Consider the following 26905-nt stretch of genomic DNA (forward strand, 5'->3'; position numbering starts at 1 on the left):
TTTTCTGGCCCTGTTTCCTTCTCTGAACAAGGAAGGGGATCATTTAGAGGGTCTTGGTTCTAAATCTTCTGAGGTATGAACTTCAGGCTGAAGGAACACTAATGGTCTTGCAAAGATATTTGAGGGGTAAGAACTGTCTTCCCCTACTCATGAGCCTGGCAGGAAAGATTTTCTTTTACACATAATCCTTCATTGTCAGCTGGGAAGGCTTCCTAAAGCCAGGAATGAAAAAGGCCAAAAGCTGCCAAGTCCCTCCCCAGAGCCCTCACCCAGGAGGCTGAAGAGAACTTCTAGGAATAAAGGATTTCCATGCTCAGAAAAGACCCCACAGCGGTAGCTCCTGCTCAATATTTTCGGGGGTTCCCTATTACCTTCCTAACTCTGACCATAGTGATCACCCAGGGCATTGGCCCTGTCGCTCCCCTTCCCCCCAAGCTTAGCCTTCCCCAGTTACCTGGTACGAGGGAGGAGAGGCAGGCTCCCGCCATCAAACTCAAGAGGAGGAGAAGCATGGTAGGTCCAGTGGAACTGCTCACCCACCTGCCTGGAGACCCTGGAGATGCGACTGGTCAGATGGTCACCGATGTGCCAATCCTGGGGAGAGAGGGCAGATTGAGCAATGGGCAACCAGAGAAAGGGTTCCTGGGCCCTGACCGTCACTCAGCCCCAGTCCCACTCATCTCCCCTACTGCACTATGTGTAAGAAATGACCAGCGGGATGATTTTAGAAAGGCATGGGGCGACTGATGCTGAGTGAAACGAACAGGACCAGGAGATTATATACTTCAGCAATACTTCAGTTCTGATGAATGTGGCCATCGTCAGCAATGAGATGAAAACAAATCGGTTCCAACAGTAACGAACTCAACCAGCTACACCCAGGGAAAGAACTCTGCAAGATGACTATGAACTATTACATAGAATTCCTTTTGTCTGCCTGCATTTTTTATCTCCTTCACAGGCTAATTGTTTCAGAGTGCGATTCTTTTTGTACAGCAAAATACAGTGTATTTAATTTATGCTTTAACATATGTAACATGTATTGATCATCCTGCCATTTAGGGGAGGAAGTGGGGTAAAGGAGGGGAAAAATTGGAACAAAAGGCTTTGCAACTGTTAATGATGAAAAATTACCCATGCATATGACTTGTAACTAAAAATTTTTTGAAAAGTGAAGATTCCTCCCAGCTCTGATATTCTATGTTCTAAGGGCATTCCTTGACATTCTATATTCTAGAGTCCCTTTCTTATAAATCCCCTTCCTGCTCTTAAGTTTGAGTTAGAAGAACGTTAGAAAGTCTAAGCAGGCTGAATCCAGCAACGATGAGCCATCCTGACAAGGTGCTCTTGCTCTTCTTAGCTTCCTCTTCTCACACTCCCTAGCCTTCCTACCACGCTCTCTCCCTGGGTCAAGTTTGAAGGCTGGCACAACTTCTCCCTTCTGCTGCCACAGGGAATGCCCAGGACCCAGATCCAAGTTCCTTTTGTCTCTCAAAAGACACAGCAGCCTTTTCACTGGCTCCCCATTGCTGACTGGCTCCCAGACACCCAATCACGGTGCAAACCAGAGCAGCCCGTGCCCTCTGCCAACACTCTGACGGCCTTGAATAGGAGCTTTGGAGTGCCAGGCTTCCCTGCCCCCTCCAGCACCTTCTCCTCCCCGGCTGGGCCCCCTTCTTTTCCTTGCTCCATGTGCTGCTTACTTATTACCTAGCACGTTAGCAGGCTCAAACAAGGACACAACGAGAGGGACCTGTTAGATCTAAGGGAGAGTGGGCACAGGGGAAGGATGGTCCCAAGGCTTCCCTCTTCTGACTCAGAATGCACTTCTGAGGGACTTGGTACGTGATCTTGGGCGATCTGGGGAGCCCATTGCCCTTCCTATCTCTTTCATCACATCATATGTGGGAAGGGAGAGAAGAAATTGAGAAAAGGGAGAGGGGAAGGGGATGAGGAAAAGAGAAAAGATGAGGAAAATAATGGGGGAGAAGAGGAAAAATAATGGGGAGAAGAAAGGAGGGTTAAAGTAAAGAGATGCAGGGAGAGTAGTGGGAAGAAGAAAGGGAGGAGCAGAGAAGAGACAGCCAGCAGACCTACCTGAGGGGCTGGGCCAAGCGGCACACAAAATAACAAAGAAGGCTTAGGATTAGCAAGAGAAATAGGACGCTGAAGCCCGTGGAGAGGGCCAGCTGCAGGGTGCTGGACGGCAGGGACATGCTGGGGTCTGAGCCTGCAAGTTGGGGGCTCCTGAACCTCCAAAATCCAAAGCTGTGTCGGGAGCAAGCAAGGCAGAGCAGGGCGCAGAAAGGCTCATGTGCAGATTAAGCACCTCCTCCAACGGACTTTATCTCAGGGAGATAATACTACTGGATTAGGCCGAGGAAAGCAAGAGCTCTGGGGCCAGCTCAGGGGTCAGAGACATCTGACCTTGACCACTGACCTTACCTGAGCTCTGGATCACCTGGTGGAGGGCAAGAGTGAGGGGAGGCGTGGAGCAGAGAGAAACTTGGATTTCTGTACATGCTTTGTCAATAACTGCCTTTGATGACCTTGGGCAATTTACTTCCCCACCAGCTCTGTTTCCTCTTCTGTCAAATGGGTATAGGGACCAGGGACCAGACCTGTCACTGAGATTATTTTTTTTCTTTTCTAGATGGGATTAAGTGATTCGGTCACACAGCTATAAGTATTAAGCATCTTGAGGCTCCTGGCTCCAGGACTGGTATTCTTTCTACTATGCCATCTAGCTGCTCCCAAGTTAGGAAAGAGAAAACTTGATCCCAGATACTCCTAGATAACAATTAGGTAGTTTTATATAGGTTACTGCTCCCAACAGTCCTGCAAGGAAAGCGCTTATCATTCCCATTCTTTTGATAAGAGAAGTGAAGCTTCCAGGAATTCCAGGAACCAGCAATGTTCTGAAGTGGAGGAAAAGGATTCAAAAATCTGGTGAAAGGGGTGAGAGTTTGGCAGCCGAGGAATCAGCGATGATCCTGGACAGAGCAGGTTCAGCATCATGGGGTGGAAACACCCAGCGTGAAGAATGACTGGATGGTAGAAAGTGAAGAGAACAAAAGGGAATTTTGTCATTTAAAAGGGAAAAGGTACGGAGTGGTAGCTCAGGGATCGGGCAGGGTCAAGGTGTCCCAAGAAGTCAGTAGACAAGGAGAGATTAAAACTGAGAACTCAGCAACGGGCTACAGTGGGTAGTTCAGATTCTCACGAGCTGCATGGTCCCGGCTAAGTCCCTTTTTCCCTTGTAGCTAGAGAAGGAAAATGCAAACTACATCAGTACCTTTGCCAAGAGAATCCCCAACGCGGACACAACTGAGCCAAAGACTGAAACTTCTCAAGAACAGCTCAGGGGCACAAACGGAAGGGCTGAACCTGGCAGGGTAACTTGGGTAACCTTGTGATAGATGGACAGTTTGCTGAGTGAGGATGATCTAGGAAATAGTGAAGCAAATGGATGCTCCTTCCATAGCCCAACTCTGTGAGGACAAAGATCATATGAGCTAAGTTCATATCAGAACTCTTTAGACCGGGGAATGTCGGGGCCGGGCGGGCCCTCGGAACCGGGGAATGTCGGGGCCGGGCGGGCCCTCGGAACCGGGGAATGTCGGGGCCCGGGCGGGCCCTCGGAACCGGGGAATGTCGGGGCCCGGGCGGGCCCTCGGAACCGGGGAATGTCGGGGCCGGGCGGGCCCTCGGAACCGGGGAATGTCGGGGCCGGGCGGGCCCTCGGAACCGGGGAATGTCGGGGCCGGGCGGGCCCTCGGAACCGGGGAATGTCGGGGCCGGGAGGTTCCAAAGCAGACGAGGCCCCAGAAAGCAGCTGAGGAGCAGGGCCAGGATTCTGACTCTTCCCATGCCGTGTGCCCAATTCTGGACAGGTCAAGGCCTCATTGCTGCAGACTCTCCCCTGGAGCCCCCTCTTACCGAGGCTGACCAAGGGAAGGAGACTGAATGGGACCAGGCCCGAGTCCCCTGTTCCCACAGGTCTGCCCAGGTTCCAGGAAGTCACATGACCTCCTGGCCCAGAGGTCAGCCCCTAGGTCAGCCACCACAAGTTACAGGAAGTGACCCGAGCCACAAGAAGCAGACCATTGGTTAAGGTTGGTCACTTCCTTTTAGTCTGTCCAATGAGAAGGCTCGGGCCTTCTGCTATTGAGTTAGTATAGGGCTTGTCAGGGATGTTGGCCCTATTTCAGGCCATCCTGCTGCGGGCTCAGTCCAGGAGCCGGGAGGCTCCCCAGCTGTCTGGGCCGCTCCCCAATTAGCCAATTTGGAGAAGGGGGGATCCTTTCCTTGGGGATCCTTTCAAGGCCCAAATGGAGAAACCAGAAAGAATCCGTTTCTAAAGGAGACAAAGGTCCCGAGACCTTCCCACCAGACTGACAGTGAGAGCCAGTCCGTTTATCTAAGGTTTTAAATAGTATCTTCCCATCCATGTTGTAAGTGTTTCCTGTTTGCCCGGCACTGCACAAAGCCCTGGGGATACAAGGAGCACAAACAACTGTGTACAAATGAGAAATACAAATCTCAGCATTAATGTCCAAGAATGTGTAGCAGCTCCTTCCATAGCTGCCCACCAAGATTAAACCCAATTATGAATAGAGCGGAGGCCTGTGGCTATGGGAAGACCTCCGTGAACTGATGCGGAGTGAAGCCAGCGGGGATGGAACCATTTCTGTAATTATCACAGCATGATGAGGCAGCCCAGGGCTCAGGAAGGCCCGAGCTCAAAGTCCGCCTCAGGTATTTATTAGCTGCATCAGCCTTAACCCTGTTTGCCTCAGTTTTCCTTTTTATAAAATGAGCTGAAGGAAAAGGCAAAAGATGCAAGAAAATTTCAAATGAGGTCATGAAGAGTTGACCATACCAGTTAAAACAAGAGTCAGAGAGAACAAAACATCCACACCTGGATGTTATGTAAATACGATGGTCCCATTTGGCCCCAAGAAGGGCTCAGAAAACCCACTTCCTTCCCTTTCTTGCTTTAAGAAGCGAGCGGTGTCTAAAGGACAAACTCATGTGAAGGGTTGGCTTGTTTTCCCAAATTTCTTTTTCCCCCCTTTCCTTTTGTGTTACGAGGGCTAGGACTCTTTGGGTACAGAAGGGTGGGAGAAGGAACGAGATGGGAAACAAAAGGTATCAAGATAAATAATCTGGCTCCTACTCTTGGCTATGGACAGCTTGGCAGACATGAATGAAATGACTGCACGACTCAATAAAGGGAGACAACATGATCACAAACCATGAATTCAAAGGACCCAAGACGAGACATGCCATGTCCCTGCTTTGCCTTAAAAGGCCAAGTGAGACATAAGATTCAATGGACATGGCCAAACAGACATTTGTTTTGCTTTTACTATGCATCTGTTAGGAGCCCATTTTTCTTTTGTTGTTCACTTAGGGGCAAAGTGGACAAAAGTTCCTTTAGAAGGATTGTCTTTTTCCTTTTATACAATTCAGTTCTTAGCACAATGCCTGGAAGGTAGTTTCTAATGTGTATTTGTTGCTTAGTTGGGGTTAAGTTTTTAAGCCTAGAAAAAAGCTAGAGCAGAGTGGAGAGAGCCAGCTGGGCCCTCTTGAAAACCCCTTGGGGGATCTTGGGGCAAGGGCAGAACCAAATTGCTTACTGAAGCAAAAGACATTCCCACATTGGCTATGTCAGAAGTGTGGAAAGAGTGCACTAGATAACCACTCTCATATTACAGAGGGAAACTGAATTGAGAGCAAGTTGTTGTTTGTTCTTCCATCTTGCGGAGCTGGCGAGGTGGCAGTGAGGTAGAGCTGTGCAACGTCCCTTCAGTGGGCCCAGGACAACTAAAGATGCCCTGGCTCCTGCCCAGCCCCATCCACGTCACAGGATGAGTGGGCAAATCATTTACATTCTCTGTCTCAATGTCCTCATCTAGAAAATGAGGGTCCCCCAAGTCCCCTCCAGTTCTAGATCTATGAGCCCACAAAATGGACACTTACTTCCTGGCAATTTACAATCTGTGCCAAGAGATACTTGGCTCAAAGATGGCCAAATATTTGCTTTCTTTTCCCCCAGAGTTTACAATAAACGTGGAGTTTTGAGGGTCACAAGTCAGGAAGTAAAATGAGGCAGAGGGTATTGGAAGTGACCATAGTATACAAAGAGAAATGGGACTTTAGAAGCCTGAAAAATGGAGCTGGGAAGGCCCTTATTACTCAGTAGGTCAGAGCTGGGAGGGAGCTTCAGTCAGTGCTAGAACCTTAGTTTTGATATAGGGTGATCAAATCCATGTTAAGGCATGCCCTCCCAAGCCTTCCTGACCATTGGGAGTATTAGCCATTCATTCCTAGATCTAGGTACCTATTAAGCTGATCTTTGCTGAAAACCATCCCCATGTTCTTTGTTTGTGCTTTCCCTCTGACCTTGGGGCTTGAAATATAACTTAGCTCTTGCCTTTTGCTGATTATCCAGCCTTTCCCCACCTTCCCCTTTCCTAAGGCATTTGGGGTCCAAAGTTACAGCAGAGAGAGCACAAACACCTTTCCTTGTCCCCATCTCCAGGTCAGAGCTCATGCTCTACTGAATAGTACTCAGCAGATCAGCTGGTGCACCCAGGGCTCAGGCTGGACACTAGAAGTTCCTTGGCCCGGCAGCAAACAGGCCTGGAGAATGGAGCAGGTGATACAAGTAAGCTTGTGATCCTGATCATTCTCACTTAGAGCATAAGATATCAGAGCTGGGAAGGACCTTAGAACCCAGGTTGTCAGAACTGGGAGGGTTCTTGGTTCTAGATTAGAATACCAGTTATAGCAGAGGAGTCCATAGGCTGAGAGTTTTACCTATAATTGGGCCATAGTATACCACAAATTGGTTGAAAAACAAATTCAATCAATCAGCTTGTGGCTTTGCTTAGTTGTGTTTAATTATTTTTCATTTGTGTGTTGCTCTTCCTGATCCCTTTTGGGGATTTTCTTGGCAAAAATAGTAAAGCGATTTGCAAGAACTTGCAAAAGTTCTGAGTAGAGATTAATGACAGAATGTCAGAACCAGAAGGAACATAGATCCTAATGCTCTTCCTTACTACCTGTGTCCCATGGGCAGTCACTGTTTCTGGGCCTCATAGTAAAGCAAATGATTACCTAGTTACTGCATAGAGTAAGGGGGAAACCCAACCATCTCCCAAGGAAGCCCATTCCACATTAGGAAGCTTTGGTTAAATCTGCCTCTGGGCAGAAATAGCACATGCCCAATTGTGTGCTGGTGGTCCCAGTGCTGGATCGTGCCCTTTCTTTCAGGCTATGTGTTCATTCCAGGAAGTATCTGAGGCCAGATTTGAACCATCAATGACCTCCCCATTCCTCTAGGGGCTCCCCTCTCACCCCCTTCTCTCCTAAAATGTGAACCCATGAGGACTCAATTCGCACCACGCTGACCACCTGTTCAACCAGAATAGACATTGTCCTTTTGCAGATGGACTGTGATCCCTAAAGTTGATTTTTTGACCCTGAATATAAGCTTTTACATTATTACATTAATTCAGTGGCAAGGCTGAATCTCTGGTCCTGGAGGGTGAGCAGTGGAAGGGGCACAGAACAGTGTCCCTGGCTGGTTCCCTTCCAAATGGGGGGGATAGAGCCATTTCCTGTAGCTACCCAGAATGGTTACGTTGCCAGAAGAAAATGAAGGAATCCAAAGGGAAGGTATTGGGTGGGCAGTTATTACCAGGCTCTCAAGATCTTGGGGGTAGTTACCTCAGTCAAACCTTAGCTTAAGAAAGTCAAGGTCTCCCACTGGATTAAGATGGTAAGTAGCATTAGGTTGGAAGTCAGGAAGTTCAAATGCAGCCTCAGACACTTACTAGCTGTGTGACTGGGTTTCCCCCGGTTTTCTCAACTGTAAAATCAGTTCTTGTGAGGATCAAAGAAGATTTTGTTTGTACTTTGCAAACATACAATACAGCTTGTTATTGTATTTTGTTATATTCATCCCAATATTCTATATTGCTGGATTCCTCCCAATCATCTATAAATTAGAAAAATTTTTTAAAAGTACAGAACAAGAAATATTAGAGCTAGAAGAAAGTAGAATAAAGAATGCTACAAAACTGCATATGTTGGGAAACCCAAGAAGTGGAAGGATTGACCTCGACCCTAACACTGACTTAAGAAATTCAGTATTTAACCCCACTTTTCACACTTGTAAAATGGTGGTAGGAACATTTGTCCTGCCAACCATTATAAGGATCTTGTAGTCTTTGGCCATGAACTGCACCAACAGGAAAAGAAAGTTAGGGAAATGTTTTTAAGGGAGAATGAACAGTCTGTTCAGTGGTTGGATGAAAGGGAGAGAATAATCCAAGATAACTGTTCATAGAGTCATCACTATGAGCACATGGAGCCCTGCCTAACGAGTCTGGGAGGAGAACATTTTGCTTCAAGGCTCCACAAGGTAAGGGGGCACACCATGTCAAGCCTTTTGAATTCCCAGGAGGGGAGAGAGCAAGATGCTCCTATTTCCCTTCCCCCACCTTTGAATAAGACAAGAAATTGCAGAGAAAATATTGATCCATTTTAAAGGGAACTTTTCTTGCCTGGAGTTCCCTACATTGATTAAATCACAGGTTACAAAGGATTTATTTTAAAGTTTACATAGCACAGCTGTGTGGTACCGTGGCTAGAGTGCTAGTCCTGGAGTGAGCAAGAATAAAATGAATCCAAATCCTGAGCAAGTCACTTAAGGTTGGTTGCCTCAGTTTCCTCATCTGTAAAATGAGCTGGAGAAGGAAAGGGCAAACAATTAAGATATCTTTGCCAAGAACCCAAATGAGGTCAAAGAATTGAACACGGCTGAAATGGTTGAATAAAAAATGAGCTCATTTGTGAGGGAAGTGCTATTACTGTCCTATAGACTTCTGCCTGTAACTCCGATCCCCCCCCATTCCTTCCCCAGGAATGCTCTTCCACATGTCCCCACTAAGAGTGAATCTAGACAGCTGTCCCTGGGGAAGCATGCTATAAATGCTCCGAGGCCGTTAACAGCTGGACATTACCCTGGGGTGCCATATAGCAGGGTGCTCGGGTGAGCGAGTGCAATGCTGAGCTAATGTTTTCTGGGGATATGATGTACTTTGAGATAAAGCCCTAGAACTCCACCCAAAAGCTACACAGCATCAGCCTGAGACTGGATAATCTACCAAACCAAGGATGGAATTCAAAAACCAAAAAAACAAAGATTGGGAAATGGATCATAGACTCCTTTTTGGGAGGAAGGGGAGACAAGGGTAATCGTGGAACAGAGTATCAAGAGTTGGATCTCAAGGATTGTCTAATCTGGAGAAAGTTAAATAATAAATACAGAGAAGCTGTGTTAGCTCCTTTGTAATCCATGAACTTTTAAAAAAATTACCATTGTACTTCAATATAATTTTGTAATTCCATGTACTATTTTATGCATTCAAAAACATAATTCTGATATACATGTTTGTGTCTGATATATACATGGTAGTTCTCTTTAGAACAAGGGGTGAGGTAGAGGAAAAGTGGGAAAGTGTACATGATAATTTTGTGATATGTTTGAGAGAATAGCAACTTATAATTTAAATTTGAAATTTAACATGGAATCATCTTTTTTACTGTACTTTGTTAATGGAAATGCTGGTTTTATTCTATAAATTTAAAAACAAAACTCCATGATTCTGAGGAGCCCACAAAGGCTTCAGACTGCTACAGGGGTCCAGGGCAAGAAAAAAATAAGATTGCAAGATCTTATTGAAGACACTAGAGAGTCATATTTGTGCCTATCATTTTTACGGGGCAAGACAATAGGAGTTAAGTTAAGCCCAGGGTCACACAGCCAGTGTCTTAGATGCATTCCAACTCAGATTCTCCCAACTCCCAGCGGGTCCTGTGCTCTGCTCACAGAACTATCTAGCTGCCCAATTCCAGTCATTTTTGCCAGAAAAGGACCATTGTTGGGGACACCTTGCCAACCAAAACTCCTGTAACCCTATCTTCTCTTCCCTTGTGTTGTACTCATTTAAATGGTTGATATGAAAATATGTAGGAATAAAAAGTTATGAGTATGTCCTTTGATTCATCAGTGTCTCTGCTGGGTCTGCATCCCAAAGAGACCCACATGTGCAAAAATATTTGTGGCAGCCCCTTTGTAGTGTCCAGGAACTGGAAACTGAGTGGATGCCCATCAATTGGAGAATGGCTGCAGAAGTTGTAGTATATGAATGTTAGGGAATATTATAGTTCTGTAAGAAATGATGAGCAGGCTAAATCCTGGAAAGACTGATGCTAAGTAAAGTGAACAAGATCATGTGATAATCTGAGATCTTGGCTCCTTTCCAATGAGAAGATTCAAGGAAATTCCAATAGACTTGTGATGGAGAGAGGTATTCCTATCCAGAGAGAGACTGAATGCAGATCAAAACATACTTTTTTCACTCTTTGTTGTCATTTGCTTGTTTTCTTTAATTTCATTTTTCTTATGTAGCTCTACAAATGTGAAAATATGCACATGCACATGCTTAACTAATATCAGATTGCTGTTCATGGGGAGAGGGAAGGAGAAGAAGGGAGAAAAATCCAATACAAGATTTTGCAAAGGTGAATGTGGAAATCCATTTTTTGAAAAATACAATACTATTAAAAAAAAAAAAAGCAAGCAAGCAAATACGGGAGCAAAACCAGCTGTGAATGGAAAAGATGGACTGTTTCTCAGCGTGCAGGAATCTACATTCTGATCCCTTAATCAGGGATTCCGAGGAATAAAAGACTAGACAATGGAATGAGTATGTTTCTTGAAAACACAGGGGACTCAGAAACATGCTGAAGCACAGGGACCATCATCTGAGGATTAAAATATTGTCTGGGTATTCCACATTTGGCTACCTGGGAATTACCTATTGAATCTTCCCATCCCAAGGAGGCTTATCCAAGTTACCAGGTAGGCATCCCATAGTTGAAGAACAATGAACTCATTCAAACTATGTGAGGGGAAGATCCAACCTGGATTAGTGAGAAGCCTCCATAAAATGCTATTACAACAGTTATCTAAGGTCCCTTTTGGTACTGACATTCTGTGTTCTTCCTGCATAGACTCAAGAATTGTTGTCATTATTTAATCACTTTTCAGTCATATCTGATTATTTGTGACCCCATTTTGGGTTTTCTTGTCAAAGATACTGGAGTGGTTGGCCATTTTCTTCTCTAGTTCATTTTATAAATGAGGAAACTGAGGCAAACAGAATGAAGTGTCTGAGCCCAGATTTGACTCCAGGTGCTCCCAACTCCAGATAAGGTGCTCTGCCAATTTCGCCATCCAACAGTTCTGGAGTCAGGAAGAGCTCAATTCAAATTTGAGCTCAGACATTTACTAGCTGTATGACTCTTTTAAGCCTCAGTTTCTTCATCTGTTATAATATATAATTATATATTAATAACATAACAGCACCTATTTCCTACATCTTTTACGAGGATCAAATGAGTAATATTTACAGTGTTTAGCAAACTTTCTTTCTTTTAAAGAACTTGAGCCTATGATCACATAACTGGCATTATTATTGTTGTTTGTTCTTCGGGGAGGTGATGTCATGTGCCAGCAACTTGAATTTAAGTGAGGGGGGGCTATGCAAAGTCAGACTCACTTTCTCCGCAGAGCCATCTGGGTCCAACAGCCAGATACAGATTGCCTATGACTGGCCCAGATGGCTTCTCCCAATCCTTTTTACAGATAAGTATTTAGTATTTGGGTTGGAAAAAGCATCATCTTCCCAACACAGGTGCCATCTTACCACTTCCTTTGCATGTTTAAATTTTAAGAAAGTTCAGGACACCTAATCCAACTTGAAGCATCTTTTAAAAAGAATAGATTTACTTTTCTCTTTCCAAACTCTTCAGTCAATCTTCTAGTTGTTTCTCCTATTTGCTACTTCATTTTGAGACGCCATGATTTTCCCTGCCCCATTCCCCTCTCTCCCTTGGTTTCATTTCTTTTTCCTTCAGCAATGGCAGCACTATTCTAATAATCTTATTGTTTAGTTGTTTTCTGTCGTGTCTGAATCTTTTGGCAAAGGTATTAGTTTGCCATTTTCTGCTCCAGTTCATTTTTATAAATGAGGAATGAAGACAAGTGAAGTGACTTGCCTAGGGTCACTTGTCTGGGGTTAGATTTTTTTCCACTGAGCCTCTAATTGCTCTACCTTCGAATAATATCTTCAATACAGATTTCAGCTAAGAAGACAGTTGAAAGAAGTGGGAATTTTAAACCTGAAGAAAAGGCACCTAAGTGGCTTAGTGAACAATCCTGGGCCTCAAGTCAGGAAGTTCAAATCTAGCCTTACTCCATCTGTTTGCCTCTATTTTCTCATCTGTAAAATGGTGATAGTCACAGCATCTACCTCTCAGGGTTATTGTAAGGAGGACCATGGCCTGACACATGATATTTGGAGTGTCCCAAGGAGGCAAATTTAAAATCTGGATTTGAGGAAAATATGTGAATCTCCTCCTTTGATGGAAGGGGGCTCAGAACATAGAATATTAGAGCTAAGACATTCAAAGCAACATTGGGCTCAGTGCTGGAGACACAAAATTGAGGAAAAAGAGTCCCTGTGTCTAAGGAGGGGAGATCAGAAGGGATGAAGCTGGTACTTTCTTTCAAATGGAAATTCTAGGAAAAAGGGAGAAGGGATCTTTCAGGGCAAGAGGGATGCTAGGGTGATGTCCTGGACATCAATAGCAATAACTTACTCAGAGTCACTCTTGCTCCCCATTCAACTTTTCCACTTGGAAAATGGCAATATTTGACCCCAGACAATGTGTTTCTGTTTGGAAAGAACCCTTGAATCCAATTCTCCCTGTGCAACAAGAGAACTTCAGTTCTGCACACATATATTGTATCTAGGATATACTGCAACATATTTAACATATATAGGACTGCTTGCCATTTAGGGGAGGGGGTGGAGGGAGGGAGGGAGGGGAAAAATCGGAACAGAAACGAGTGCAAGGGATAATGTTGTAAAAAAAATTACCCTGGCATGAGTTATGTCAATAAAAAAAGCAAAGTAAGAACCCTTTGTCAATCCCTGAAGGATAAAATGAGAGGGAATCTCCTCTGTAGGAACCCATATCTGTCCCCCGATTCCCCTCAAAAACCCTTAACCACAGCCAAAACATGCTGACCAAAGGGCAACACAGGTTATTTGTACTATGCTTAGAGTCTGTCTGACTCAGCTTCTAATTTCTCCATACCACTCTTTCACTTCTAAAGAGTTCTAGGTCCTGGCTATCATTGAAGATCTCTTTTTAAGCCCTGGAAGGGAGCTGGAAGGGAACTAATTAGAATGAAAAGGATCTAGGGGATGATCTAGGGTCCACATCTTTTACTGATGAGAACTGCAGCCAGAGAGTTACTTGTCTAAGGTCTATTAGTGAGCTATGGCAAAACCAGGACAAGGAGCCCCTATCTCCTGACTTCTGACCTTAAAATGCCATTATTGGAGTTACTGCACTATGATGTACAAGTGCTCAGGGCCTTCTGGAGGGCAGGGATACTTGTTCTGGTGGGCCTAGCCCACATTACCAGAAACTTTCCAGGTAGCTGCCTCAGGTGCTCACTATGTTAAGCAAGGCTTCCCTTCTTGACTGTTCTGTGCCTCAGTCCTGCCATCCCTCCACCTCAGTGCCATTCTCTTTTCCAATGCCATTCTTTCTAGTTCTTAAGCCATATCCAAATTAACTCTGCCTCTGTTCTTGGAAAGGATGCAATCTACTTCCCTAAGGCTCCAATCTAACCAATTCCTTGGCCACCACTCCTACTTCCTCAATTAGAAGTTCTTGAGGTCACTGTCTCACTTTTTCTATTCTTACTATTTCAGAGCTTAACAGAGTTTAGCACATAGTAGGCATTTAACAAATATTTTCATCCATTTAGTAATTTTAGTATCATTGTACCTGACCCTACTTGGAGAGGTTTTCTGTTCCCTCCCCCCTTTTAAATTCAGATTTTAACCTGTAGTGGGGTTACTAGATCTAGGATCTAGTTCAATAAAACCAGAGCCAAGATGGCGAAGTAAAGATGGGGAACAAAAAAAAAAAAAACTTGACAGCTCAGGGGAAGCTAAGTAACCCAAAATTTACCCAGGATGGCAATGGTAGATTCAATCCTGGTTCTTGAGCCCCCAATTCCAGTGTTCCTTCCTGATCATCCCTGTTACTAATATAGTCTCCCCCCCTGTTAAAATGGTGCACTTGTTGCATCTTCCCCTGTAAGGTCCTTGAGGGCAGGAACCATGTTTTTGTCTATGTAACCTTGGTCGACAACAAAGCATCATTAGAACTGGACCAGAAGTAATCTAGTCCAAAAAAAGAAATTCAAGCCCAGAGATATGAAATTGCTGATATCATGGACACAATCATAAGTGTCAGAGCCAGGCTTCAAACCCAAGTCTCTGACATCCTTTCACAGAATGAATTCCAACTGGTTGACTGTGCAAAAGTTATTAGTCCTAAAAGAAAAAGGCATTCATGGAGCTTTAATTAGCACAGAAGTTGGCAGGCTCCTTGGGTGCTCGCCATCGAGTGCAGATAGCTGTAGTTGCTGATCAGGACACCCAGATATTGTGATTTACTGGGATTTGTCCCGGAAAGCAGTTCAACCTGTTTGGTGATGGTCACCTGTTGCTTGTGTACAACACATTCTTGATAGTGGTGGAGAAGGCGAGAGCCTCCCATTCAATGCTTCAGCCTTAAGGGGCTTGGAAATGAGCATGGAATTTCATAATCATAGTATTGTATAATGAGGAGAACAAAGACCTTGAGGTCAAATGACCTACATAGAAGTCCAACCCATTGACATGGATTCTATTACCTCGGGCAAATAAATCTCTCTCTGGGAGGTTTTCTTCATCTAAGGGGGTCATAGGTGGAAGTACCCAGGTAGCCCAGTGGACAGAGCACTGTGGACCAAAGGCCTGTGTTCAAACCACATGCAAACACTTGCTGCCTGGGAATATCCCTTTACTTCTGTTTACTATTCATTGGAGAAGGAAATGGCAAACCCACCCCAGCAAAGTTGCCAAGAAAACGGGTGTGAGTGGGTGTGATATGGTCATCGGGATGAACAACAATCAGACTTTTCCCGATTTCCTCCTATCAAAAAGAAAACTTCCTGGAGGCCTGGCAGGAGCCACTGGGGAACACTGGGGAATGGGAGGGGCGCAACCTGTGGGGACACTGGTCAAAGAATGTGGCCCATTGACCCACAGGGAAGTTGATGCTGTCTGGCTCCCAGGGACTGTTCTCACATGAGGATGGAAATAGGAGTGGGGTCTAAATGAGGGTGTGCAGGGGGGCCTGCCAGACTGGCTGTGACTATCCTGACCTTTGTTCCTCACGAGACCTAACGCCTTCTTCTATCCAAGTTGGAAGGGACCTTAGTATAAGAATATCCAAGCTGGGAGAAACCTCACAGCCCTTTCAGTCCAAGGTCCGGGTCAACAGCCTGACCAAAGCACAAATGAATGGAGACAAAGAGTCCTGTTTTGATTCCAGAAGCTCCAGTTTCAAACCCCACTTTTCCTTGCTACCCCTCCAACAGTCCTTATCCTGACTTTGGACTGCCTCGCCTCTAGCCTCCAGAAAAGCTGTCTCCTGCATAGCTTGAAGAGACAGTCTCTCATCCCTTCTTCACTTTCAACAGGGCCAAATCTGGGGGCAACCTTCAGAGGAGGGTCAAAGTGAAAGACACGTCCCCCCCCAGTGTGACCAGCAGAACTATCCACCAGAATAGCTTCTTGGCAACCTGATGTCTCTTTTCTTAGTTAATACCATCCCTATCATCCTCCACTCCCAAAAAAAGGGTCAATTCTAGTCAATCCTTAATTTAAGCAAGTCTCTGGACATTCTTATACTTAGCCTTGAAGGAGAGCTCAGAGTGAACCAGAAACCCAGGTTTCTAGTCCAGACTGACCCCTGTCTATAGGACCTCTAGAACAGGTTATTTCATTTGGCCTTTTTATCTGGTAACACATTTTGATCTTTCCAGCTCCAAGGTTCAATGTGATTCAGGTGCCTTTTGCATCTAAGTAGCTGTAATTCAACAATTCCCTTTCAACTGATATTATGTATCTGCTGTAACTAAAGTGCTGGAGATTCCAAAACAAGATAGAGGGCAACCTATCAGGTATTCAATTATTTAGGTGAAAATACAGAACATGTAATTATAATGGCCAAGTTTGTCCCAGAAGAGAACCAGCCTCCTCCTGTCTTTGGAGAGCTGGGGGCTTTGGGTGTGGAATATAATGACAAAGGCAGTTGGAGTGCTGGTTAGTTTTGTTAATTATTAGGTTTTTTTCTCCTTTTTTAGAAGAGATGACTTAGTACTTGTGATAGAACATTGAGTATCTATCCTGCACTCTAGTACATCACAAAAGCATTCTTGGACCATGAATTGCCTTATCCAGGTGCTTTCCAAAAATGGCCAAGGAATTAAGTAAGCTTTCATAAATGACAATCAAGCCTACCTGAAGCTTAGATAAATATGCTCCTAAAAACTGCAAACAAGGAAGTGCCCGTTTCTTAAGAGAAATACCTTTTTCACAATGGCACAGAGGGAACTGTCCGTGAGAAATGAAAAATGTCTTATCAACTACATGATCTTGAATAAACAGAAAGGGATAATAAAAGAAACCCCAAAATAGGAGTGTTATGGGTGGCGGGAAATAGGTGGAACAGGAGGCCTAGTATATACCTATGCAGTATACCTAGGTATGGGAAGGTATGGTACAAATCACTTCCATAAGTCACGTCTTCCACTGGTACTTTCTAATTGATCATGCAAGTTCAAAAAATTCCAAACCTATTTTTATTTATGTAGATTTAAAAGCAGTAGAGATGACAGGGTCAAGATCAAGGTCAGTTTGCAGAAAGGAGAAAGAGAAAGGAAGAAAGACAAGTACATTGGAGATTCTTATTGGACAGCCAAGGAAAGGGTATCCAGTAGAGATGATGGTGGGAGAGATGAAGATACCAGGAAGACAACAATATGCTAAGTGGGCAGGAGATGGATGAAGGTTTAGTAGACCAAGTAGTGGATAGATTGGAGGAAAATTAGGAGAGTCTCTTAAGGAAGAATCCAAGAAGAGGGATTAAATGTCAGCAGACTCTCAGGAATCTAGAATTTTAGAATCAAGAAATGAAAAATCACAGGTAACCAATTTCAGTTAAATATTGGGATGGAGGCTAGTGCAGTGATAAATCGGGGCCTTTATACTGGTTGCCCTCCCCTTCCTAGAATGTTTTGCCATCTCACAGTTCAAGATATCACCTTCAAGCCTCAAGTCAAGTACTACCCCCTTCATGAGACCCTTCCTCATCTTCCCAGTGGTTAGTGGTACTCTTGCATCTCCAATCTATCTAATATATAAAAAACATTATTATTCTTTTGTCATTGTTTCCCCAGCATATAAAAAAAGTGCTCAGGCAAGGGTAGCTAAATGGCAAAGCACCAGTCCTAGAGTTGGGAGGGTCCGAGTTCAAAGACACTTTGTCCAAGACACTTAACATTTCCTACTTGTGCGACTCTGGGCAATTGCTTATCAAAAAAAAAAAAAAAACATTCCACAAGATCTGTGTTGGAAAAGCCAACCACACCCAGAGGAAGAATTATGGAGATTAAAATATACTATTTTCACTTTTTTTTAAATTTGTTTTTTCTCATGGTTTTTCCCCTTTGCTCCGATTTTTCTTTCACAACATGACTAATATGCAATGTCTAACATGATTGTACATGTACAGCCTATATGGGATTGCTGTCTTGGAGAATGAGGAGGAAAGGAATTTATTTAGACAGAAAAATTTGAAACCCGAAATACTATAAAAAAGATAGTTGAAAACTATCTTTACATGTAATTGGAAAAATAAAAATACCATTAAATGTAAAAGGAAAAAAAAGGAAACTCAAAACAAATAAATTGCTCAGAAGGGTCGTGGTTGAGAAAGAAAGCAGGTGAAGCCAGAATCTACTATGTTGTACAAACCCTTCTAATATGACATTCCATTTTTTTGAGGTCACTTCCAGCCCTAAAAATTCTAGGATTCTACATTCCAGGGATGACCAAAAGGGCAGTTAAAAATGAGCATCAATCATTGACCAAGTAATTAATGTATGTTCAACCAAACCACAAATGAATTCCAAATGGGATAAAGAAAACTTTCATGTCTCTCCAGAGAAATGGTTTCCTCAAGTTACAGAGCTGATCTCCTTTCAAGTCCTTCTGTGCTGTCCTTTCTGTTTCCTCTTGAAGCCTTTCCCCACTCCAGCCACTTCTAGTTCTGGAAGAAGACTTTGCAAAGTCTTCTGTGAGAGGAACTGAAGGAACCTGGGATACTTGATAGAACATCCCTTTGAGGGAAACATTTCGTATTGAGCTGAGAGCTAATAAAAATCAAGGTCAATCCCTTCATGTTAACAAGTGTTTAAAAAAAAATCCTTTTAAGATCCCTTCTCGGAATAATTCATAGAATTATTAGAACTAAAAAGACTTATTCCCAAGCTCAAATTAGGCATTTTCTAGCTCTGTGATCCTGTGCAAATCAGTTCACTTAAATCCCTTCATTATTTTTTCTGAGACAATCAGTTAAGCCATTTGTTCATATTCAGAAAATATTCAGAAAACTAGAAGTGTCAGAAGTCACATTTGAACTCAGGACCTTCTGTTCTATCCATTGTAGTCCCTAGCTGTCTTCCCCGTCTTCCCTTCATCATGATCATGTGCCACAATTTCTCCAGCTATTCTCCAATTGGTGGGCATCTCAATTATTTAACACTGGGGAAAAAAAGGTGCTATATATAAACCCCTTTCCATAATCATGTGCCACAAATTCTTTAACAATGAAAAAACCAGGTGCTAAATACTTTATAATATCTTTGGGATACAGATCTAGTAATGGTATTATTGCTGAGCATAGTTCCAAATTGTTCTCCAAAATGGTTGGATCAGTTCATAACTCTTTTGACGATTTTTTAGTGTCCCAGTTTTTCCATATCCCCTCCACCATTTCTTTTCTATCATGTTGGCTGATCTGATAATAAGCATGTGAATAAGGTGATACCTCAGAATTGTTGTACTTTGCATAGTGTTTTAAGTGTATTTTTTCATGACTATAGATTTGATGATTTCTTCTGGCAACTGCTTGTTCATAGCCTCAATTGAGGAATGGTTTAACAGTCTGTATGTATTAGATCACTTTTAGTCTTGACATGTATTCTGATGGTATAGATCCTAAGGTCACTCCCAACTTCAATGTCATCTTTTATATCAAGTTTTCATCAGATCATCTGCTATTAGGCAGGGTTTTTTGTCCCAGAGCTATGATAATTTAGAGTTCCTTTATTGAGAAGCTAATTGAGAATTGAACTCCTTTAGTGAGAAGCTAAGAGATGGGGCTCTAAAGGATATGCCCTGGGCCTAGCCCATCCTGCTTCCTAGCTGTGCCTTCCCTGAAACTCCAGGCCCTTTCCCCCCCATACCACCCAGAATTTATCTTTAAAACTGGTGTAAGGGAGCATTTCCTGCTGCCACCCAGAGCAGCTCTGCTCTCCAATATTGTTCAGTGTACCACAATGAAGCTGCCTCTTGCCTGGGGCATAGTATACAGGTACAGTCAAAATTACCTCAGCTGTCCTAACCACATCAGGAAGAAGTCGTCTCAGTGTGTTGATTGCCATCAATAAGCTCACATTTATGGTTCTTTCTGCCTGTGGCTCTCCCTTTTCTCCCCTATCCTAACCCCAACTTTTGCTTGGGAAGAAGAGCAAGATGGCAGTTGTAACTGGACCTGTGACATTTGCTCAGGAGGGCTTGCTGCCCCAGCCCAGAATGTTGACAACGCCATTGTGCGTACGCATTTTGAACCTTACAAGGCTGGATCCGAGCCCAGGCTCGCAGACATTTGATTGCTGGAAAGGTATCGCCCCAAAGGAGGAAGGGAAACGGCTTCCTCAGACAGAGGGAAGCAGTTGCTACAGCCTCGGGAGATTAGGTTCAGAAAGAGGAAGCTTTTACGCCAACCAACATTTGAAGCCAAGTTCTCTGTGGAGCGAGCTGATGAAGTGGTATTCTCCCCCTGCTCTGGGAGCCCAAGATAAAAGTCTGTGTTCACACAGGCCCGGGAAGAAGACAAGAGTAAGACCAATTATTCAGCTGATTCAGGAAACAGGTTTCTGGGCTCCAATTATCCAAATTGATGGTTTACACAGAACAGAATCCCCCTCCCCCAGATTGTTCAGACCTCCAAATAGAACCAGCTTGTGAGTCCTCACAGCACCTATAGCTGTAGTTTGTTCAGTCATGTCCAACCCCATCTGGGGTTTTCTGGGGGTTTGCCATTTCCTTCTCTGGCTCAGCCACTTGAGAGGGATTAGTAGGTGGATTCTGGAGAAGTCAAGCCTGGCTCACATTCCTTTCTCTAGAACCCTTAACATTTCATGTAGTCTGCCCCTCCCTGGCATCCCAGCCATTCCTGCCCTATTACTTCATCCACATACTCAACACCCCCAAACAATCCCATTTTCTTGGACCTTTCCTTCTACCACCTCTGCCATTCAGCTTGCCATAGTCCTCTTTGTCCTAACATCAAATAAGAGGCACAGAGTTAACTCCAGGCAAAATCTAGCTCTGCTGTGAGAACATGGGCGAGGTACTACCTCTGTTGGCCGAGGGACTGGACCAGATGAAGATCCCCCCCAAATCCTACAACAAAGCTCCCGTGGCCCACCACGACTGAGCGCCCCTTGGGAATGTGCAGTTTGGTGTAAGTCACCCAAGATGAGCAGGGTTGATATTCTGGATTCTTCTGGCCTTTACTCATGGAACACTCCTCAGCATCAACCCTTGGAGGAAGAAAGCTGACTAATGTAGTCTAGGAATACTACCCGAGTTCCCCTGACGCTGTCCCTGCTGAAACGCGCTTCCTTGTTCCAACAAAGCAAACTCATGAATGTTACGAGAACCAAGACCCAAGTCAGCCTGTTTTTGTGCAGCTAAGTCCACCAGCCAGGGGGAAAGAGCACTGAGATCTGAAGTGAAATCCCGCCTCAGAAGAGATGTCTGCCATCCCAGACTGTCCACTGGGGCCATGAAACATTTAATGCACATTATAAGTGTGAGCTGGGTTAGATTATTTAAACTTAATATGACACATACTCCTGCACTACAACTATTTACATGCTCCAATTGTTTGCCTACGAGGCCTTTCTTTTTGCCATTGACCTCTTTGGGATACGTGCATCCCCCAGGAACCCGAGGTATGGCCATTTTAGTTATCTCTTCCATATTTTCCAAAATGGTTGGGACCAATTCCCACAGTTCCAACTCTTACAAGGCATAGTGTTAAATGATGGATAAACATCCTTAAGAAGCTTACATACTATGGCGTATGTGTCTCGCACATTAATGACGGGCTGAAATCTTTATTGAAGTAAACCAGTAAGACGCCCCCAGAAAGGAGACCTTCTACTTCTTTCATGGGGTAGATGAGAAAATGAAGGCCCGGAGTTTTGTCCTGGATTCACCCAGGTAGTAAATGGCTGAGCCAATAGTTCACTGCTCCAGCTCTAGCTCAACAGTTGGATGATTAACAAAGTTAATAATTTTCTTAGTCTGATCACAGCTTGACTACCATGGACAGCAGGAAAGATCCCAAGTATGATATCTGTCCTCAAAAGGAGATAAGACCAAGATGTATAAGTTTTTAAGAATACAATGGAGTAGGGGCAGCTAGAAGGACCCGAATTCAATTCTGGCTGTGTGACTCTGGACAAGTCACTTAATCCCAATGGCCTCAGAGGAAAAAGCAAACTGAGAAAGTAATAAAATTATAGATTCATATATATATGAATGTTTTTAATGGAATATAGGTTTAATATGTTCTAATAATAATTTCTCAAAACTGGATTAATGATTTTAAAAATCACAATAATTGTAAAGAAAGATTTCAAATCATTTTTTCCTATTTTGAGGAAGACACTCATTTTCCAAACCCTCACAGATCCTTCAAGACTCCTCCTTCAATCTATCAGTGACATTATCCATCAGATAAAGGGGCCTGGCAAAATTATAAAACAAGTGGTATATAAAAACAAATTCTCTGAAGTCTCAGGTGGATTATGAACTCCTAATTTAATGTTCTTATTAGCTCCATTGTTAATAGGATTAATTATAGCCATACGGTTTGAACTGGTTTTTTTGCCTGGTCAACTAGTTACTGGAAAACCAAATTTAGGAGATTGTATCAAATATAATATATATAATATATAAAATTGTATAATACAATATATATAATACTAATACATTTAGTATTATACAATTTAGCGAATTTTAGTAAATCTCTGCATGGAAGCAGAGAAGCAGATCTGCCCCCTTTGGAGCCGCCAATGATAATCCTTCAGCAGAACTGATATCACTGGTCTGGCAACAACAAGTAGCAGTTGGTGCTTTAATTGAAGCCTGTCAGAAGGTAGCATCTAATTTGCTACGATGATCTACAGCCACCGTGCCTTCAGTGTAATGCATGATTCTGGACAACTCTGGAAAGCCTAGGATTCTTTAGTGCCGGGGACGTGCTACCGGTTATCTTTCTCTTGCAAAAAGGGCTTTTTGTTACCCTCAGATCTTGCCAATGCCAGGCCCATTCCTTCTCTGGCCCCGTGTCTACGGGCAGTGCCCATGGAGACCGTGGCTGTAGCTCTTGATGGTCAATTTTACCCCCTTCTTTGGGCTGTGATCCCTTGCCTGTGCCCAAGGGCAAGCTCTCAGCGTACAGTATTCCTGGAATGATCTCCAGGGCCTAGTGGTATCAGGAATTGGCTTGATCATTCAGGTCCAGGTATCTTATCTAACAAACTCCAGGGGCAAATCTGACATTCTGAGGTCTCAAGATTCCTACACTACCCACCATTTTTACAAAGGGAAATGACCTTTCATTCACATCTTGAGTATAAGAGATTTCCCTCCCTGGGGCCTTAATTTCCAATCTGTAAAATGAGGAAGGGGAATGGTTGCATTAGAAGCCCATTCTTTCAAACAGTATCTTTTTACTAAGTCCCTACTATATGAAACAGTTAAGTGAAGGGGGAACTATTGATGAATGAAATGATATGAACAAAAGGAGCTCAAATGCCCAATTGGGAAACTGACCTCCCTTGGGGTCAGTAATGATTTCCCCTTCTCTCCCCCTCCTCTTCTAAAGCTCTTGGTTTCTGGATGTTCCTATTGGGTTTTATGGTTATCTGATCTCTTTGCTAGCTGGGCAAGCTCCCTGGAGGCAAAATTAAAGCTTTTAAAGACATTTTCTCCGATTCAGGCTTCCATTCAGAACCACAGTTGAATGCAAACAATACAAAGTACATGAACTAGTCAACCTCAATTTCCCTATCTACAAAAATGAGACTGGTCTATTGAGAGATATAATCTAAAGAGGCAGCTAAGTGGTGCAGTGGATAGAGCACCTAGGAGTTCAAATCTGGCCTCAGACACTTAACATTTTCAGGCTGTGTGACCCTGGGCAAGTCACCTAAATTGTCTCAGGAATTGTCCATCCTAAAAATGTGACTAAGCCTAAAATTTTGTAAATTAGATTCAAGCTCAGATCTTTACCTTTTTGGGGAAGCTTAACCTTTTACAACGCTGCATGAATGTCAGCTAAATTACTCCCCTTTTACTGCTCTACAATCTTATTAAATTTTATACAAGACATACCATTTTTTACAGCCATGAGTTTGCTGTCCCCTACGTCAGTTTATGGGTACCTAGATGGAGTAGCTGCTGGAGTGCAAGCCTCCGTTTGGAAGACTTCTCAAGAGCCCAAATCCAGCTTCAGACACTACTCGTGTGACTCTGGGCACATTTAACTCTGTCTGTTTCCTCATCTGGAGAAGGAAATGGCAAACCATTCCAGCATCTGTCAGGAAAACCTCTAATGAGGTCATGAAGACCTCAATGACTGGCAACTGCATCAATAATCCACTTCTTTCTCACTTCTGCTTGGAATCCTTCACAACTCATCTCACGCACTCCCCTTCCACAGAGGCTTTACCCCTTACCCCTTTTAGTGCCTTCCCTCCTCCAAATCATCTAGTATCTTTCATATATCTATTCACAGGTTGGATACAGGTGTCTTGACACATAGTAGGTGCTTAATAATGATTAGCATGCCACAGATACTGTAGAGGGAGCCCTGAAGTATGATAATAAAATGAACTCAAAATATATCCTGGCACCTTTCTCACTTTTTTTCACTGAAGCAACTGGGGTTAAGTGACTTGTCCAGGGTCACACATTACCTACCTCACTCTTAACCCCCAAACAGTTCCCCCAAACTAAATGCTGACACCCTCAAGGCTGCATCCCAGAATAATGACCAGCCACTTCTAGTCTCACTGGGTGCCACCCGATGAGCCTGGGGGAATAGAGGGAAGATTCAGCAGAATCTTAGTCGAGATGTGCCATCCCTTATCAGTTCAATAGTTCAAACATTGTACTTGCTCCAAAAGCTGGGAAAGTTCAACCAGTTTCAAGTTTAACCCAACAGGGGGAAGGGCACATAAATACCTAGGATAATAGCAAAGTAACATGAGAGCAAAGGAGAGGTCATCTCCTATAAGGAAGAGTGCACAAAATATACAATCACCTTTAGTACAAGAGAAAGTGGACTCAGTGCAAAGGGAAAGCCAGGCAAAACACCAGGGAAAGAATACCAGGAGAGATTATTTTTGGACAATGGCAAAATGAGGGCCTAGAATCTGGAAGGAGGGAAGAGTTCTTTAAACCCCATTTCTGACACTTTTAAGGGACTAAGGGCTTGGAGAACTTCATCTCAGATTCCTTTTCTGGGAAATGGGACTATCATGAAGAAAGCACTTTAGAATCCTCACACATTTTCATTCTGTTTATACTTCTAGATGCTACACCAATAGGCTATGAATCCTGATATTGTTTCTTTTTTTTTTTGGCTAGCAGAACATCTGGCAAAAAGGAGGGAAAATAAAACACTTGTTGGTGGACTGATCAATAATAATCATTTTTGCTGAGGCAATTGGGGTCAAGTAACTTGCCTAGGGTCAATCACACAGCTATGAACGCTTAAGCCTCTGAGGGCTCCTGATTTCAGGGTCAGTGCTCTATCTACTGTGTCATGTAGCTGACCTGGAGAATTATCATCATGGTATTTAGTGAGAAGTGTATTCCAGATAGGAGGGATAAAGCAAAGGTGTGGAAGAGGGAAAGTGAAGGAAGAAAACCAAGAATTCCCTCAAATACAGAATGTTCTCCCAGTCTGGAAAAATCGATGACTCTTCAAAGCAAAAGCTGAGACACTGCCCAGAGTTATTAGCACATTTTTTTCTCCCTCTTGAAATATTGTTGTTATTATTGTATAAGTCTTCTTTCTATCCTTCAGTTATACCCAGGATCTAGTACAGTACTTTGCCCATAGAAAAGCCTTAATACTTTAGCTGAATCAGATACTGACTATGGAGAAAATTAGGGCAGAATCCTGCCTCTTCCCCTCCAGGCTCATAGAGCCTCATTAGAAATGTGTTACCTGACTGGTAGTCACTACACGATTGTTCAGTTAGAATGCAGCCTGGAGAGGGTGACAAGCGACTGTCCGCATTTAGTTTGGGGATCAAGAGTGAGAAAGGTGCCAGCCTCTCTTTAGATTTGTACTCAGGCCCCCAGTATAGCTCCTCTAGTATCTAATCAATAAGCCCTCAGAATCAAGATACCTCCACCCTCTTGGAGGCATGATACACTAAAAATAACTCCCCTTCAGTGATTAGAACTGATATCCTCTACTAACCACCTTTGCACCTTTGAAGATAAGATCTCACTGTCTTCAATTTGCAATATTGTTCTAAGGAAGGACTGGGCAGGTCCTGCTTGGGCCAATAGAACACAATAGAACAATAGAAAAACTGAGTGCAAATTCAGCTTAAGATACTTCCTAGCTAGTGATCAAGAGCAAGTCACTTAACCCCGTTTGTTTCAGTTGGCTCGTCTGCAAAGTGAACCGAGAAGGAAATGGCAAACCACTCCAGTGTCTCTGCTAAGAAAACCCCAAATGGAGTTAGACACGCCTGAAAAATTGTCTGACCACTAAGCAGGGTTAGCGTAAAACAGACCAGGTGCTATTGAAATATAGATCTTTGAATTGGTGTGGCTCTTCTAGAAAAACCTATGGAAATATGTTCCAACTCAGCAACACCGCTTATGATCCCAAATGGGTATCCATCAAATGAGGAAAGGCTTAAGAAAAATCATGTTCTGTAATAAGGGAACACTAATGTGTTTGTAAGAAATGATAAATGGAATAATTTCAGAAAACCTTGGGAAGATTTGTATGAACTGATGCACGGAATACACCAAAAATTACTAAAATGACTGAAAAATCTTAGACCAGAACAAAACAAACCATGTCAATGCAATGACTAACCATGAATATGAAATATGAAATTACCTCCTAACATAAAGGGTTGAAATTCAAGACGTGACACATTTTTTAAACAGGACTAATCATTGCCCATGTTGTACGGTGGGGTTCCCCACCCCTTTTCCAATTGGGAAGAAAATAAGTTTTAGAAGAAGTTTTTTCTCATTGATTGCACAATTGTAATTCATTTTCATTTCTCCATGTTTATAAAACCAGCCCACTATTCCTGACATCCTGCTAAGCATAGATGTTCTTGTTGGAATGATTGAATCCAACTGTATTGGATGGAGGACTCAATCAGATTCAAGTCTATAAACTGCTTTCTTTTATTTGGAACCCTTTGGAGTGGGGGGAGGGCAGAGAGAAGCAAAAGAATACAAGAGCTGGGTGGGGCTCAAAAATATTCCCTTCATAGAATAAAGGG

General features: G+C 43.4%; 1 protein-coding gene across 1 annotated transcript in view; it reads right to left on the reverse strand.

Moving 5' to 3' along the window:
- Positions 1-26905, reverse strand: part of ALPL (alkaline phosphatase, biomineralization associated) — a 50130-nt gene that overhangs the window by 18644 nt on the left and 4581 nt on the right. Inside the window, exon 2 of the mRNA XM_051988313.1 lies at positions 455-594. Coding sequence (XP_051844273.1) covers positions 455-512 — 58 coding nt within the window. The 5' untranslated portion in view covers positions 513-594. The remainder of the gene's footprint in view (positions 1-454; positions 595-26905) is intronic.

The sequence above is a fragment of the Antechinus flavipes genome, chromosome 3 (genome assembly GCF_016432865.1).
Source record: "Antechinus flavipes isolate AdamAnt ecotype Samford, QLD, Australia chromosome 3, AdamAnt_v2, whole genome shotgun sequence".
Classification (NCBI taxonomy): domain Eukaryota; kingdom Metazoa; phylum Chordata; class Mammalia; order Dasyuromorphia; family Dasyuridae; genus Antechinus; species Antechinus flavipes.